At 42.8% G+C, this 13,565-nt stretch overlaps 1 protein-coding gene across 1 annotated transcript in view; it reads left to right on the top strand.

The window, feature by feature from the left end:
* PELI2 (pellino E3 ubiquitin protein ligase family member 2) overlaps window positions 1-13,292 on the top strand; it is a 195,363-nt gene extending 182,071 nt beyond the window's left edge. Inside the window, exons 5-6 of the mRNA XM_039255137.1 lie at window positions 5,772-5,960; window positions 12,645-13,292. Coding sequence (XP_039111068.1) covers window positions 5,772-5,960; window positions 12,645-13,211 — 756 coding nt within the window. The 3' untranslated portion in view covers window positions 13,212-13,292. The remainder of the gene's footprint in view (window positions 1-5,771; window positions 5,961-12,644) is intronic.
* Window positions 13,293-13,565: the final 273 nt, after the last annotated feature.

Genomic DNA, 13,565 nt, shown 5'->3' on the forward strand with positions numbered 1-13,565 from the left:
CTAGCTGTCAGCACAGAGCCCGACGCGGGGCCAGAACCCACGAACCATGAGGTCATGACATAAGCCGAAGTGGGACGCTTAGCCAACTGAGCCACCCAGGCACCCCTGTGCTTTATTTTTTTAATTTATCTTTTAATTTACATTCAAGTTAATTAGCATATAGTACAACAATGATTTCAGGAGATTTCCTTAATTCCCCTTACCCATTTAGCCCATCCCCCCCTCACAACCCCTCCAGCAACCCTCTGTTTGTTCTCTATATTTAAGAGTCTCATATATTTTATCCCCCTCCCTGTTTTTATATTATTTTTGCTTCCCTTCCCTATGTTCATCTGTTTTGTATCTTAAAGTCCTCATATGAGTGAAGTCATATCTGTCTTTCTCTGACTACTTTCGCTTAGCATAATACCCTCTAATTCCATCCATGTAATTGCAGATGGCAAAATTTCATTCTTTTCAATGGCCGAGTAATACTCCATTGTATATATATACCACATCTTTATCCATTCATCTTATCCATGGACATTTGGGCTCTTTCCATATTTTGACTATTAACAATATTCTTCCAATTCATAAACATGGGGTGCCTTTCCATTTGTCTGTGTCTTCAATTTCTTTCAGTGAAGTTTCAGTACAAAGTTTTATACTTTTCATCGTATAGATCCTTCACTTCCCTGATTAAATTTATTCCTAAGTATTTTATTGTTTTCGATGCTGTTATGAATGGGATAGTTTACTTTTTGCCTTTTTCAGATGCTTCCTCATTTGTGTCAGGGAGTGCAACTTATTTCTGAATGTTGGTTTGGTGTCTTTTACTTAACTGAAATCATTAATTCCACAAGGTTTTTGACAGACTCTTTATGTTTCTCAATATATAAGATCATATCGTCAGCAAATAGTGACAATTTTACTTCTTTCTTTCCGGTTTGTATGCCATTTATTTCTTCACCCAGCCTAATTGCTTTGGCCAGGACCTCTAGTACTAGATTGAATAGAAATGGTAAGAGGAGGCATCCTTGTCTTATTTTCTGATCTTGGAGGAATCGCTTTCAGTGTTTCTCCCTTGAGTCTGATGTTTAGCCATAGGTTTGTCATATATGGCCTATATTATGTTGAGTATCTTCCTTCTGTAGCTAATCTGTTAAGGCTTTTTTATTCTGAAAGGATGTTGTATTTTGTTAAATAATTTTTCTGGGTCTATTGACTTGATCATGTGATTTTTTTTATCTTTCATTTTATTGATGTATGTGTTACATTTATTAATTTGCATCTGTTGAACCATCCTTGCATCTCAGGGGTAAATCCCATTTGGTCATGGTGTCTAATCCTTTTAATGTGTTCTTGAATGTGGTTTGTTCATATTTTGTTGAGAATTTTTGCATCTACATTTATCAAGGACATTGGTCTATAATTTTCTTGTGGTATCCTTATCTGGTTTTGTTATCAAAGTAATGCTGGCTTCATAGAATGAGTTTGGAAATGTTCCTTCCTGCTCAATATTTTGGAAGAGTTCTTTAAATGTTTGGTCACATTCACTAGTTGAAGCCATCTGGTCCTGGAATTTTCTTGGGGTTTTGTTTTTTTATTATTATTACTCATTCAATCTCTTTACCCACTTTCTGAGTCTTAACTGATTAAGTCTTGCTAGGATGTGTGTTTCTGGAAATGTGTCCATTTCTTCTACGTTCTAGCAGTCTTTCATGATTCTATGTATGTCTGTAATATCAGGTATAATATCTCCTCTTTTATTTCTAACTTTGAGTCTTCTCTCTTTTTACTGAGTTTATCTAAAGGTTTGTCAATTTTGCTTATCTTTTCCAAGAACCAGCTCTTAGTTTTGTTAATCTCTTCTGTTGTTTTTCTGGTCTCTATTTGATTTATTTTGCTTGGATCCTTAATGTCCTTCCTTCTGCTAACTTTGAGCTTGCTGTTTTTGTGTTTTTCTTTTTCTAGTTCCTTGAAATGTAAAGTTAGGTTGTTTGAGACCTTTCTAATTTCTTATATACATGTTTATTGCTGTAAACTTCTCAGGACTGTTTTTGCTGTATCCCACTATATTTGATATATTGTTTTCCTTTTCAATTGTCTCAAGATAATTTTTCCCTTTTGATTTCTTCTTTGACCCAGTAGTGGTTTAGTTTCCACATATTTGTAGATCTTCTCAGTTTCCTCTTACTGTAACTTTCTACTTTCATAGCAATGTCGTCAGGGAGGATAGTTGATATGAGTTTAGTCATCTTAAAGTTGCTAAAATTTGTTTTGTGGCCTATCATATCTTTCCTGAAGACCATTCTAGTACACTTGAGAAAAATATATTCTGTGGGATAGAATGTTCTGTACATATCTATTAAGTCCTTGTTCTAAAGTATCATTTAATTCCAATGTTTCCTTCTTCATTTTCTGTCTGAAAACTCTATCCATTGTTGATAGTGGGGTATTGAAGTCCCCTACAATTATTCTATTGTATATTTTTCTTTTAGATCTGTTAATTATTTGCTTAATATAATTTGGTACTTGGATATTGGGGATGGATATGTATATCCATAATCTCCGTACATACATATAATCATTATATTTTCTTGATGTACTTATCCCTGTATGATTTTGTAATAACTTTGTCTCTTATTACCCTTTTTGGTTTCAGATCTATTTTGTCTGATATAAGTATAGCTATAGCTTCCTTCTTTTGTATTCTGTTTGCTTGGAATATCTTCCATCTTTTCATTTTGAGCCTATATGTGTCTTTAAAGCTGAGATGAATCTCCTGTAAGGCAGCATATAGTTGGGTCTTCTGGTTTTTCGGTTTTTGTTTTTTCAGATCCATCAGCCACTTTATGCCTTTTGGTGAGTCAATGCATTTGCATTTAGTGTGATTATTGATATGTAAGGACTTATTACTGCCATTTTCTCTTTTACTTTTTGGCTATTTTGTCTCTCCATTGTTCTTTTTCCTTCTTTTTCTATCTATCTTTATACTTTGGTGGTTTTCCAGGGTGTTTTTTGCTCAGTCTCCCACTCTTCTTTTAATGTTTTGTGTCTCTACTCTAAATTTATTTTTGCTTTCTGGTTATCATGAGGTTTACATAAAATATCTCATTAGATAAAATAGTCCTTTTTCTGCTGATAGCAATTTATCTTCATTTTCCTATGAAGATTCTATCCTTTTACTCTTTTCCTTTTATATTTTTGATGTCACAAAGGATCTCTTTTTATGCTGGATTGTGTTACCAAGTTGTAGTAGCTGTAGTTGTTTTTATTATTTATTATAGGGATGTTTAATGTTCTTTGCCTTTAACCTTTATGCTATAATTGGGAGTTAATATACTATTATAAAGATTTATAGTTTTATAATTCTGACTATCACCTTAATCAGAGTTTTGTGTACTTCTGTCTTTTCATTCTAGCTTGAAAAGCTCATTTGAACACTTCTTGTAAGGCAGGCCTGTGATGAACTCTTCCACTTTTGTTTGTCTGGGAAGGCCTTTAATTCTCCTTCATATCTGAAGCATAACTTTTCTGGGTAGAAAATTCTTGCAGACAGTTTGTATCTGAGAAGTTTGATAGCCTGCTGGAGATTCTTTTGTAGGTTACTGTCTTCCTCACCCTCCCCCCACCCCAGCTGCCTTGAAAATTTTATTGTTGACTTTTAGCACTTTCAATATAACGTGTCTTGGATAAGATCTTGCATTGAGATAATAAGGTGTTCTGTTAGCTTCATGGACTTTGTATATCCAGTTCTTTCCCCAGGTTTTGGAAGTTCTCAGGAATAATATCTTTAAATATGCTGTCTGTCCTTTTCTCCCTCTCTTCTCTTTCTAGAAAATTCATTATTCATATGTTGGTTTTTCTAACGGTGTTTGCCAACTTTTGTAGTGTTTCTTCACTTCTTTTAAATCTTAGTTCTCTCTCCTCTTCCATCTGAATCATTTCTTTATTCTAGCCTTCCAACTTACTAATTCTCTTTTCCATCTGATCTGCTCTATTTCCAGTGCATTCCAGTGCATTCTTCATGTCATTTATGGAGTTCTTCAGACCCAAAATTTGTTGTTTTTTTTCTTTTTACAATTTTGGTGTCTTTGGTAAAGTATTCCTTATGTCTATTTCTGAGGTTATTGTATTGCCTTTCTGAGTTTTCTTGCAGCTCATTAAATTTCTTCATAACAGCTGTTTTGAATTCTTTATCAGTTAGATTGCATTATTCCATGTCTTTGGGTTCATTTCCTTTTGTAATACTGTATCACTGTGATTTTTCATGGCGTTTAGTTAAAAGTGCCTCTGTCCCCACATTTCAAATAGGGAACACCCTATTTAGGCAAGGTTCTGCTTACTTTGGTTCTAACAGTTCAATGAGTTGGTAGTTAGGAGCCTTCTTTTTCTTTTCCAGAAGGTGATGCTATAGCACAAGTTTTTGTTTTCTCTTGGGGTAGGGGCTGACTTCCTCCTAGGATTGGGAGTTGCAGCCAAGGGAAAAGGAATGGGGGTGCCGCAGAGTGGGGAGACGTGTGTGTGCTTAGCTCTTGGGGCTTTGATGTGCCCACAGACTGGAAGGGGGATCCTCAACTTGGGGTCAGGATGAAGGGGGGTCCCAGAAGTCCATGGGCCAGAACCCTGGGGCAGAGAACAGGAGACCCTTCCCGGAAGTTCTTTTTGCCTATTTCCCTTCCCCAACTCACTGCAGTCTTTCCCTGAAGACAACATTGGGTCCTTCCAGCTACATAACATGCAGGGGGCAGTCCCCCACTCACCGCCTTCAACCTCCACCTCCTTTGTCAGAAAGGTTATGCTATCTGCCTGTTCACTAGCCTCCGCCTTTGCTGCCTCCTGGCTCCCCAGCAACTCCCCTCTGCTGCCTCCTCTGGGTTTCAATGCACCCACTTTCCTGGGCTCTCTCAGGTGACCTGGATGCTGTACAGGCATGCTCTTTTTTGATTACAGATGTCTGATTAGTTGTACATCTGAGGGGCAAGGAAAAAGGAATGACCTGTGCTGCTGGGAGGCTAACATCACATCCCTTCCCCTTTTGCTTTTTAGAGCAAAGGAGCCTCACCAGGAAGGTTCCTAAAGATCCATTCATGTCTCGTTGGCCAGAGCTCAGTCACTGGCAAGAGGGCTTATCCTAATCAGAATTTACTCCCAAGTCATGGGACCAGTAGCTGGCTGTGTCCCCAAGAAAGAGGAGAGAAATCGCTGTGACACAAGTATCCCGGGGTGTTTGTCCTGCCGTTATATCAAGCGCTCTTTACATTCCATCTTTGAGGATCCAAACATGGATATTTATGAAGAGATACTAGCCACAACTTGTTAGACTAACATTCTTAAAAATTTTGTATGATTTTTCCTCTTTCTTCTGTCTACTTCCCAGGTAATGATTGCATGTAACGTGCTGGTAGATATGGGGCAAAAGAATTGCACAAATATAACTGAAGAACATATACTAGATTCCTGGACTCTCCCAGGGGTGAGGGCGGTGGGAAGAAAAGAATCCCTGAGGGAAGGGCCCAGGCCTCAGGTTCTTTCTTGCTTTTTTTTTTTAAGCTCCCAAGATGAATATAATGCATATCCAGTGATAAATCATTCATACATTTTAGCACTTTCATGTTATCAGAATAATTGCATATTTTATCCTTCTGATTATTAGCTTTAAATAGAAAATGAAAATTCATCACTTTCCTTCCTTATGCCCACACCGGATATTTTAAAGAGATCCTGGAATCCCTTCCTTTTGAACATAATCTTAGCATGCTTTTTCTGTTCTGTAATGCGCTCTCCAGGAAAAGGCAGCAAAATGGAAAAATCCCGACGGCCACATGGACGGGCTCACTACAAATGGCGTGCTGGTGATGCATCCTCGAGGGGGCTTCACTGAAGAGTCCCAGCCTGGGGTCTGGCGTGAGATCTCTGTATGTGGAGACGTGTACACCTTGCGGGAAACCAGGTCGGCCCAGCAAAGGGGAAAGCTGGTGAGTGGTCTTCACTCTGGAAAACGCACCAGACTGCAAAAGCCTAGCGCAAGGAGTGTCGTTTTTCTCCCCTGAAATTCAAAACCCCTGTCGGGGCACCAGGACTCCGTTCTATTGACCCAGGAGAACGAGAATTCCACACGCCCCTGAAAGTGCTAGGGAGAAAGGCTTATTTCCTTCAATGATTAAGCTTTCCCCATAGAAGACGAAAATTACCTTTTTGTTCCTTCCCTGCCTTAACAGCATATCTTTTACTATATGCTTCACCACAGATTTCTGCTTAAATTCGATAAAGAAGGACAAACTTATTTTTAGTACAAAACTTTACTAATGTGGAAAAATTCTGAGCTGTCCAAGACTAATTAGTGAAAATTATGAATTACAGAATTATTTGCTAGACTTCCTGGAACTAAAAGAGAATTAAGTTAGCTTTTTTCCCTTAGGTTCATAGTGAGAAATTAATACATAGTTCCCTATATAAGTCGCCAAAATCGTAAAACTTTTTACTTGAAATAATTCATAGAAGGCATTGATTTGGCATGTTAATATTTTCCTATAAATAGCACTACTTATCCCAAACACCCTAAAGCAGTTGGTTTTTTAACCCTTTCTTCTGTGGAGAATTATGAGCCCTTAAAAGGGAAGCTTTGGGTTTCTGATCTTACCACAGCTGTGGGGCACAGTGCCAGAAATTTCTAAGTAAACTTTCTCCTCCAGTGCCTTTAATTAATTGTTAGGTAGAAGCTGGAATAAGAGAGAACAAATGTTTTCTTCAGAATCCCCCACCCCAGAAAAAACAGAGTGTGATCTAGCATTTTTCAGCGAGATGATAACCATGAATACTAAAAAAGGAAAAAGAAGATGGCGGGGGTGCGGAGGGGGCACTGTTTTACTAACCTGGTTGGCTAGTCTCTACTAGATGTTTGTAGGGAACTGTTATTTTTATTTCTATTTTACTACAAGTGCAGCTTCTGCATTTTATAGTAAACATTCTGCATGTTATAGAACATCCCGACTGAGTAAATAGGAGAAGCGTTTTCTAAGAGAGCCCAAAGCAAGTGCAGTAACCTCTGTGTAAACACTTTTCAAGAGGCCAAAGAGGGCACCGAATGTGAAAGCAGGTCTTTCAGATAACTTTGTTTCTGATCGCTGGATAACTTTATACAAACTGACCACAGTTGGCTGAGCTGGTTATCAGTCATGATCAAGGCCACAGTAGAAGTCAGTAAATGGTTGCTGGGTGCAGGCACTACATTAACATTTCAGAGACCTTAGCTCATTACATCTGAGCAGCTTCATTCAAGGAAGTAGGATCTTGCCCGTTTTATGGATGAGGAAGGTATGGCATAGAGCGGTTCATTATTGCCCAGGGTACCAGAGTGGGAAGGTAGCAGCAGATGGGATTGAAACTCAGTCCTCCCTGACTGAGGATCTAGACTTCAGGCCGCCACTAGGTATCAGCTTGTGGGGAGGGACACCTGGCTGTCACCCGAGGTGGCTGACACCAGAGCATTTGCTTTCCTAGGAGATAGAAAGCGTATGCCAGAGTCCGCACAGGGCACGTCCGTCTCCAAGGGCACACTTATAGGATGGGTTTCGTGCCCACTCTGGTGACTGTGCAGTGGCCCAGCGCAGGCAGCTGTGTGTGTCAGAGAAGGTGGCAGTGCTACTGAAAAGAAGTCCAAAAATAGCTTGTGTGCATGGGTCGCACTAAATCAAGACTGGTTTCCAAGCTCATCCCTGGAGGAGACCCTTACATCTGCCCTGCACGATGGGCCCGGCCTACAGGAAGGGTGTCTGAGCTTCCATCAGGCACCGTGGGGATGAAGGGACCTGTCCTCCCCTGCAACCCCCTCTGATTAACCAGGGGGGACAGTTGGCAGTGAAAACCTACCGATTCTTTGAGCTTATGTCTCCCCTTCTGTACATATGGCTGTTGCGTGGATGTAAATTTTCTATCCGGAGATTAGATTTAGAGAACGGTCTCTGGCAGTAACTCGACATTTGCAATGTAACACAAAATGTGGAGGATAAAGTGATCTGGGAAAGATCCAGAATATTGTAAAAGTAGTGGATGCCCTCTGCTCACAGTGTGGAGTTAGTGCTGAGCGCAGAAGGTTCTGTATTAATATCCGACCAGGCATTTAAGGTGCCGATGTGTAACAACCGCCTTGGTTCCTCATCACACCAGCTTTGTCCTTGATCATCACCATCAATTAAACGTGGGGGAAACGCCCTTTCAGGAGCATCCCCCACCACCACCACCACCACAGAAAAGAGGTGAATAGACTTTGAATTGTATCCTATTCCTTTACCTAGTTGATAACTTTTTATCAATAGTTTTACCAATAGTTATAATATTGCTCTATGTTTGAATGTACTAGATAGATATATCAAATTATATTTTGGGTATTTAATTAAACTATTTTGGCTCTATAAAATTTAGTAAATTCAGCTAAGTTAATTTGCTTACCTAATTTTAGGTGATCTGAAAATAAACGTAGTGTTCTGTGCAGGTTCTACAAAATGCTTCATATTAAGTCTCTCTTAGGCATTACTCAGAGAAACCTCTTGGGAACCTCATGCCAGCCTGTGAGACGGGAAGGGACCCTATAGTACTGGGCTGCAGTGCAGGGGAGCAGGAGGGGAGGGAGCTGTAGCAAACTTTTTTTTTAATATATATAGTTTATTGTCAAGTTAGCTAACTTACAATGAATACAGTGTGCTCTTAGTTTGTGGGGTAGATTCCCATGATTCATCACTTAACATACAACACCCAGTGCTCATCCCCACAAGTGCCCTCCTCCATGCCCATCACCCCCCTTCCCATCAACCCTCAGTTTGTTCTCTGTATTTAAGAGTCTCTTATGGTTTGTCTCCCTCTGAAACTATTTTTCCCCTTCCCTTCTCCCAGTCTTCTGTTAAATTTCTCAAGTTCCACATATGAGTGAAAACGTATGGTATCCGTCTTTCTCTGACTGACTTATTTCACTCAGCATAATACCTTCCAGTTCCATCCATGTTGCTGCAAATGGCCAGATTTCATTCTTTTTCATTGCCAAGTAGTATTCCATTGTATAGATAAACCACATCTTCTTTATCCAGGCTCTTTACCATAATTTGGCCATTGTTGAAAGCACTGCTATAAACATTGGGGTGTATGTGGCCCTGTGCATCAGCTCTACTGTATCCTATGGATAAATTCCTAGTAGTGCTTGCTGGGCCATAGGGTAGTTCTAGTTTTAATTTTTTGAGGAAGCTCCACACTGTTTTTCAGAGTGGTTGCATCAATTTGCATTCCCCCAACAGTGCAAGAGGGTTCTCATTTCTCCACATCCTCACCAATATCTGTCGTTTGCTGAGTTGTTAATTTTAGCCACTGTGACCAGTGTGAGGTTGCATCTCAGTGTGGTTTTGATTTGTATTTCCCTGATGATGAGGGATGTTGAGCATTGTTTCACGTCTGTTGGCCACCTGGAGGTCTTCTTTGGAAAAGTGTCTGTTCAGTCTTCTGCCCATTTTTTCACTGGATTGTTTTTTAGGTGCTGGGTTTGGTAAGTTCTTTATAGATTTTGGATACTAACCCTTTATCCATGTCACTTGCAAATGTCCTTTCCCATTCCACTGGTTGCCTTTTAATTTTTTAAAAGCAGAAGCTTTTTGCTTGAGCTCCCAATAGTTCAGTTTTGCTTTAATTTCCCTTGCCTTCGGAGACGTGTTGAGCAAGAAACTGCTGCGGCTGAGGTCAAAGAGGTTGTGTTCTCCTCTAGTTTTGACGGTTTCCTAGCTCACATTTAGAATTTATTTTTGTGTATGGTGTAAGAAAGGGGTCCAGGTCCATTCTTGTGCATGTTGCTGCCCAGTTCTCCCAGCACCACTTGCTAAAGAGACTGCCTCTTTTCCAGCTTTGTCAAACGGTCATACATTTGCGGGCCCAACTCTGGGTTCTCTATTCCATTGGTCTGTGTGTCCTTATGCCAGTACCGTACTGTCTTGATTATAGCTTTGTAGTAGAGGCTAAAGTCGAGGATTGTGATACCTTCTGCTTTGCTTTTCTTTTTCATCATAACTTTGGCTATTCAGGGTCTTTTGTGGTTTCATACAAATTTTAGCATTGTTCATTTTAGCTTCGAAAAGAATGCTGGTCCAATTTTGATAGGGATTGCATTGAATGTGTAGATTGCTTTGGGTAGTATTGACATTTTAACAATATCCGTTCTTCTAACCCTTGATAATGTTTTGTGTCGTCTTCAATTTCCTTCATAAGTTTTCTATAGTTTTCAGCATATGGATCTTTTACATCTTTGGTTAGGTTTATTCCTAGATATTTTATAAATAAATGTGTTAAGTTTGGGCTTGAACCTGAGGACACAGGAGAGCCAGCAAAGAAAGACCTTTGAGCCAGAGATGGACAAAAAAATTTCTCTTCTTCCCGCACCTCTGCCTGCCCTTCACACAGTTCTTTGCCCCTGCCTTGCAGCGGGGTGGCCCTGCTTCTGTCTGTGGGCCTCTCTGCCCTCCCTGACCCCCTGCCTGGGCAGTCTCGTCCACTTTCCAGGGCTTCACCCCCATGCCAGTAAGTCCCACGGCGGGGGGGCTACGCTAAGCCAGATGCGCAGTCACGCCTGCCCCGTATGTCACCACACAGACCCCCAGCTTCTACACACCCGAAACTGAGTTTCTGTCCCTTACTCTAAATCTGCCATTTCTCCCAGATTCCCTGTGTCCGGAAAGCTGCCTCCCATGCAGACAGTAGATCCAGACGCATAAATCTGTCTTCCTTAATTCAGGAGCTAAGTCCTCAACATTCAGTATCTCTGCCTTGGCTGTTGCCACTGCTCACTCACCTTTGTTGAGGCGCACCCACCCTCTGCCTGGAACAGGACTCCCACGGTGTCAGCATCCTCTAGTCTTAAACCCATCCACCCCATCCTCCGCACTGCCGGAAGTGACCTTTGGGAAAGGCAATCTGTTCTTTCATAGCCACTTAAAACTCTGCGTGGATGCCCTCCGGCACAGGAGGCCAACCAGAACACCAGCCTGAGGCTCTTGCCCAGCCGGCTCGGTCGCCTGTGGAATTCCTGCTGCTCCCTCCTTTGCATGCCGCCGGGCCTTTGCACGCCTCTCTGTGGAGCGTCTTCTGGCCCACCTGCTGGATCCGGACCACTTTTTCAAATCTCTGCTCAAGGAAAACCCTTTCAAAAAGCATCTCTGCGGGGCGCCTGGGTGGCTTAGTCGGTTAAGCGTCCGACTTTCGCTCAGGTCATGATCTCGCGGTTCGTGGGTTCGAGCCCCGCGTCGGGCTCCGTGCTGACTGCCAGCTCGGAGCCTGGAGCCTGTTTCAGACCGTGACTCCCTCTCTCTCTGACCCTCCCCTGCACACGCTGTCTCTCTCTCTCCTAGAAATAAATAAGTTAAAAAAAAATTCAAAATTTAAAAAAAACAAAAAGCATCTCTGATCTTCTGTCACCAAAGCAAAAGTAGCAGATGTGTACATAGTGCTTACTGTATGCCTGCCGTAGTTCTCAGCACTTGGTTTGTTTTATTTAACCCTCAAAATCCCCTTGTCCAGTTTTACAGAAGGGACAGCCTAGGCCCAGGCCGCAGAAGTAACTGCCCCAGGTTGGAGCTAGTGCATGACTGAGCCAAGGTGCACCCCAAGGCCGTGCGCTGCAAAGGCCACACTCAGCCTGTGCACTGATGTGGCCTCGCACGACTTTCACTATTGTACTGACCTTCCCTGGCTCCAGCACGTCTGCCTCCCACTACTAACGAAGACTTGTCTTCAGGCTCAGAGAGGAGCCGTATTACCCCCAGGGTTTAGCGCACGGAGGGTCAGGCCGGCCTGCTGCTTGTAGTCAGCTGTCAATCAGACTTGTAAGCACGTGGTGCATAGCAGGTCATTTTAAACACAAAACCCAGGGGCACCTGGGTGGCTCAGTCAGTTGAGTGGTTCACGGTTCAGGAGCTCAAGCCCCACAGGGGGGTTCACTGGTGTCAGCACAGAGCCTGCTTCAGATCCTGTCCCCCCACCCTTCTCTGCCCCTTCCCCGCTTATATGTTCTCTCTCTCAAAAACAAAACTTTAAAAAATTTTTTAATTTAAAAAATGTTTTAAATCTCTCAAAAAATTAAAAATTATTTTTCATGAGGGCTAACGGAGAGTGCTTCCCCACACCACAGCAATGCAGGGCCTGCAGTAGATTGTATGAAGCCATGGCCCACCGGCCAGTGTTTGGACCATTGCGGTCCACAAGCATTGCAGGGTCCCACAAGCATCTTCTGGATCACCTTGGTCACAGTGAATCTTCACTGCAGGGGCTGGTAGGACATCTCCTGTCCTGTGTGAGGTCAAGGAGGACTAGTGGCATTGACCTACAGAGGAAACATGAAACTGAGATTTGTGAAGTTAAATAACCAGTACAGTACTTGAGCACGTAAAGCTGGGTGCATGTGTGCCGATGAGGCTGTCAGCATGCCATGTCCTTGTTCCATCCAGTGTTCCAGTGAGGACACCAGCTCCAGGAAGGGGTGACACCCCCCCCCCCACCAGGCCTGTTCTTCAGGGAGGCAGGGAGAAAGCTGCCTGCCTGTGTTGCCTTGAAAGAGGATTTCAGTCTTAAGAACGTTAGGGTGATTTGCTGAATTTTGCTTTTAAAAGGCATGTCTGTCAAACTTGTTCTAGGTGGAAAGTGAGACGAACGTGCTGCAGGACGGCTCCCTCATTGACCTGTGCGGGGCCACCCTTCTCTGGAGAACCGCAGACGGCCTTTTCCACACTCCGACGCAGAAACACATCGAGGCGCTCCGGCAGGAGATCAATGCCGCCCGGCCGCAGTGTCCTGTGGGGCTCAACACCTTGGCCTTCCCCAGCATCAACAGGAAGGAGGTGGTGGAGGAGAAGCAGCCCTGGGCGTACCTCAGCTGCGGCCACGTGCACGGGTACCACAACTGGGGCCACCGGAGCGACACCGAGGCCAACGAGAGAGAGTGTCCCATGTGCAGGACTGTGGGCCCCTACGTGCCTCTCTGGCTGGGCTGCGAGGCGGGGTTTTATGTAGACGCGGGACCACCCACTCATGCTTTCACCCCTTGCGGACACGTGTGCTCAGAGAAGTCTGCGAAATACTGGTCTCAGATCCCGTTGCCCCACGGGACTCACGCATTTCACGCTGCCTGCCCGTTCTGTGCGACGCAGCTGGTTGGGGAACAGAACTGCATCAAATTAATTTTCCAAGGTCCAGTTGACTGATGCCCTTGACGGCCATCTACAACTTTATTAACAAGTTACTGTGAAGATTTTGCCACTAACTCTAGATTTTACCTTTTTATAATGCTGTTTATTAAGGGGAGGGGGGCCCGAGACTGGGGGGTAGTTCAAAGGTGGGGGGGGGACATGGCGACGAGACATGCCAGGAATTTAAGGTGTCAGGGGTGTGTTGCATGCTCAAAAAAGCGGCATCGTCACTGAAGCCTGCTTGGTGAAACCCTAATCTTTGTCATAATTGGATTTAAAATGCCACGCTTTTGTTTTAACCTTGGGTTTTTAAACAACGTTTTCCTTTGTAAACTTGGACGAGACTTTAAAATCCTATTTTACAAATGT

This window comes from Hyaena hyaena, unplaced genomic scaffold (genome assembly GCF_003009895.1).
Source record: "Hyaena hyaena isolate Hyena2069 unplaced genomic scaffold, ASM300989v1 scaffold_509, whole genome shotgun sequence".
NCBI lineage: Eukaryota > Metazoa > Chordata > Mammalia > Carnivora > Hyaenidae > Hyaena > Hyaena hyaena.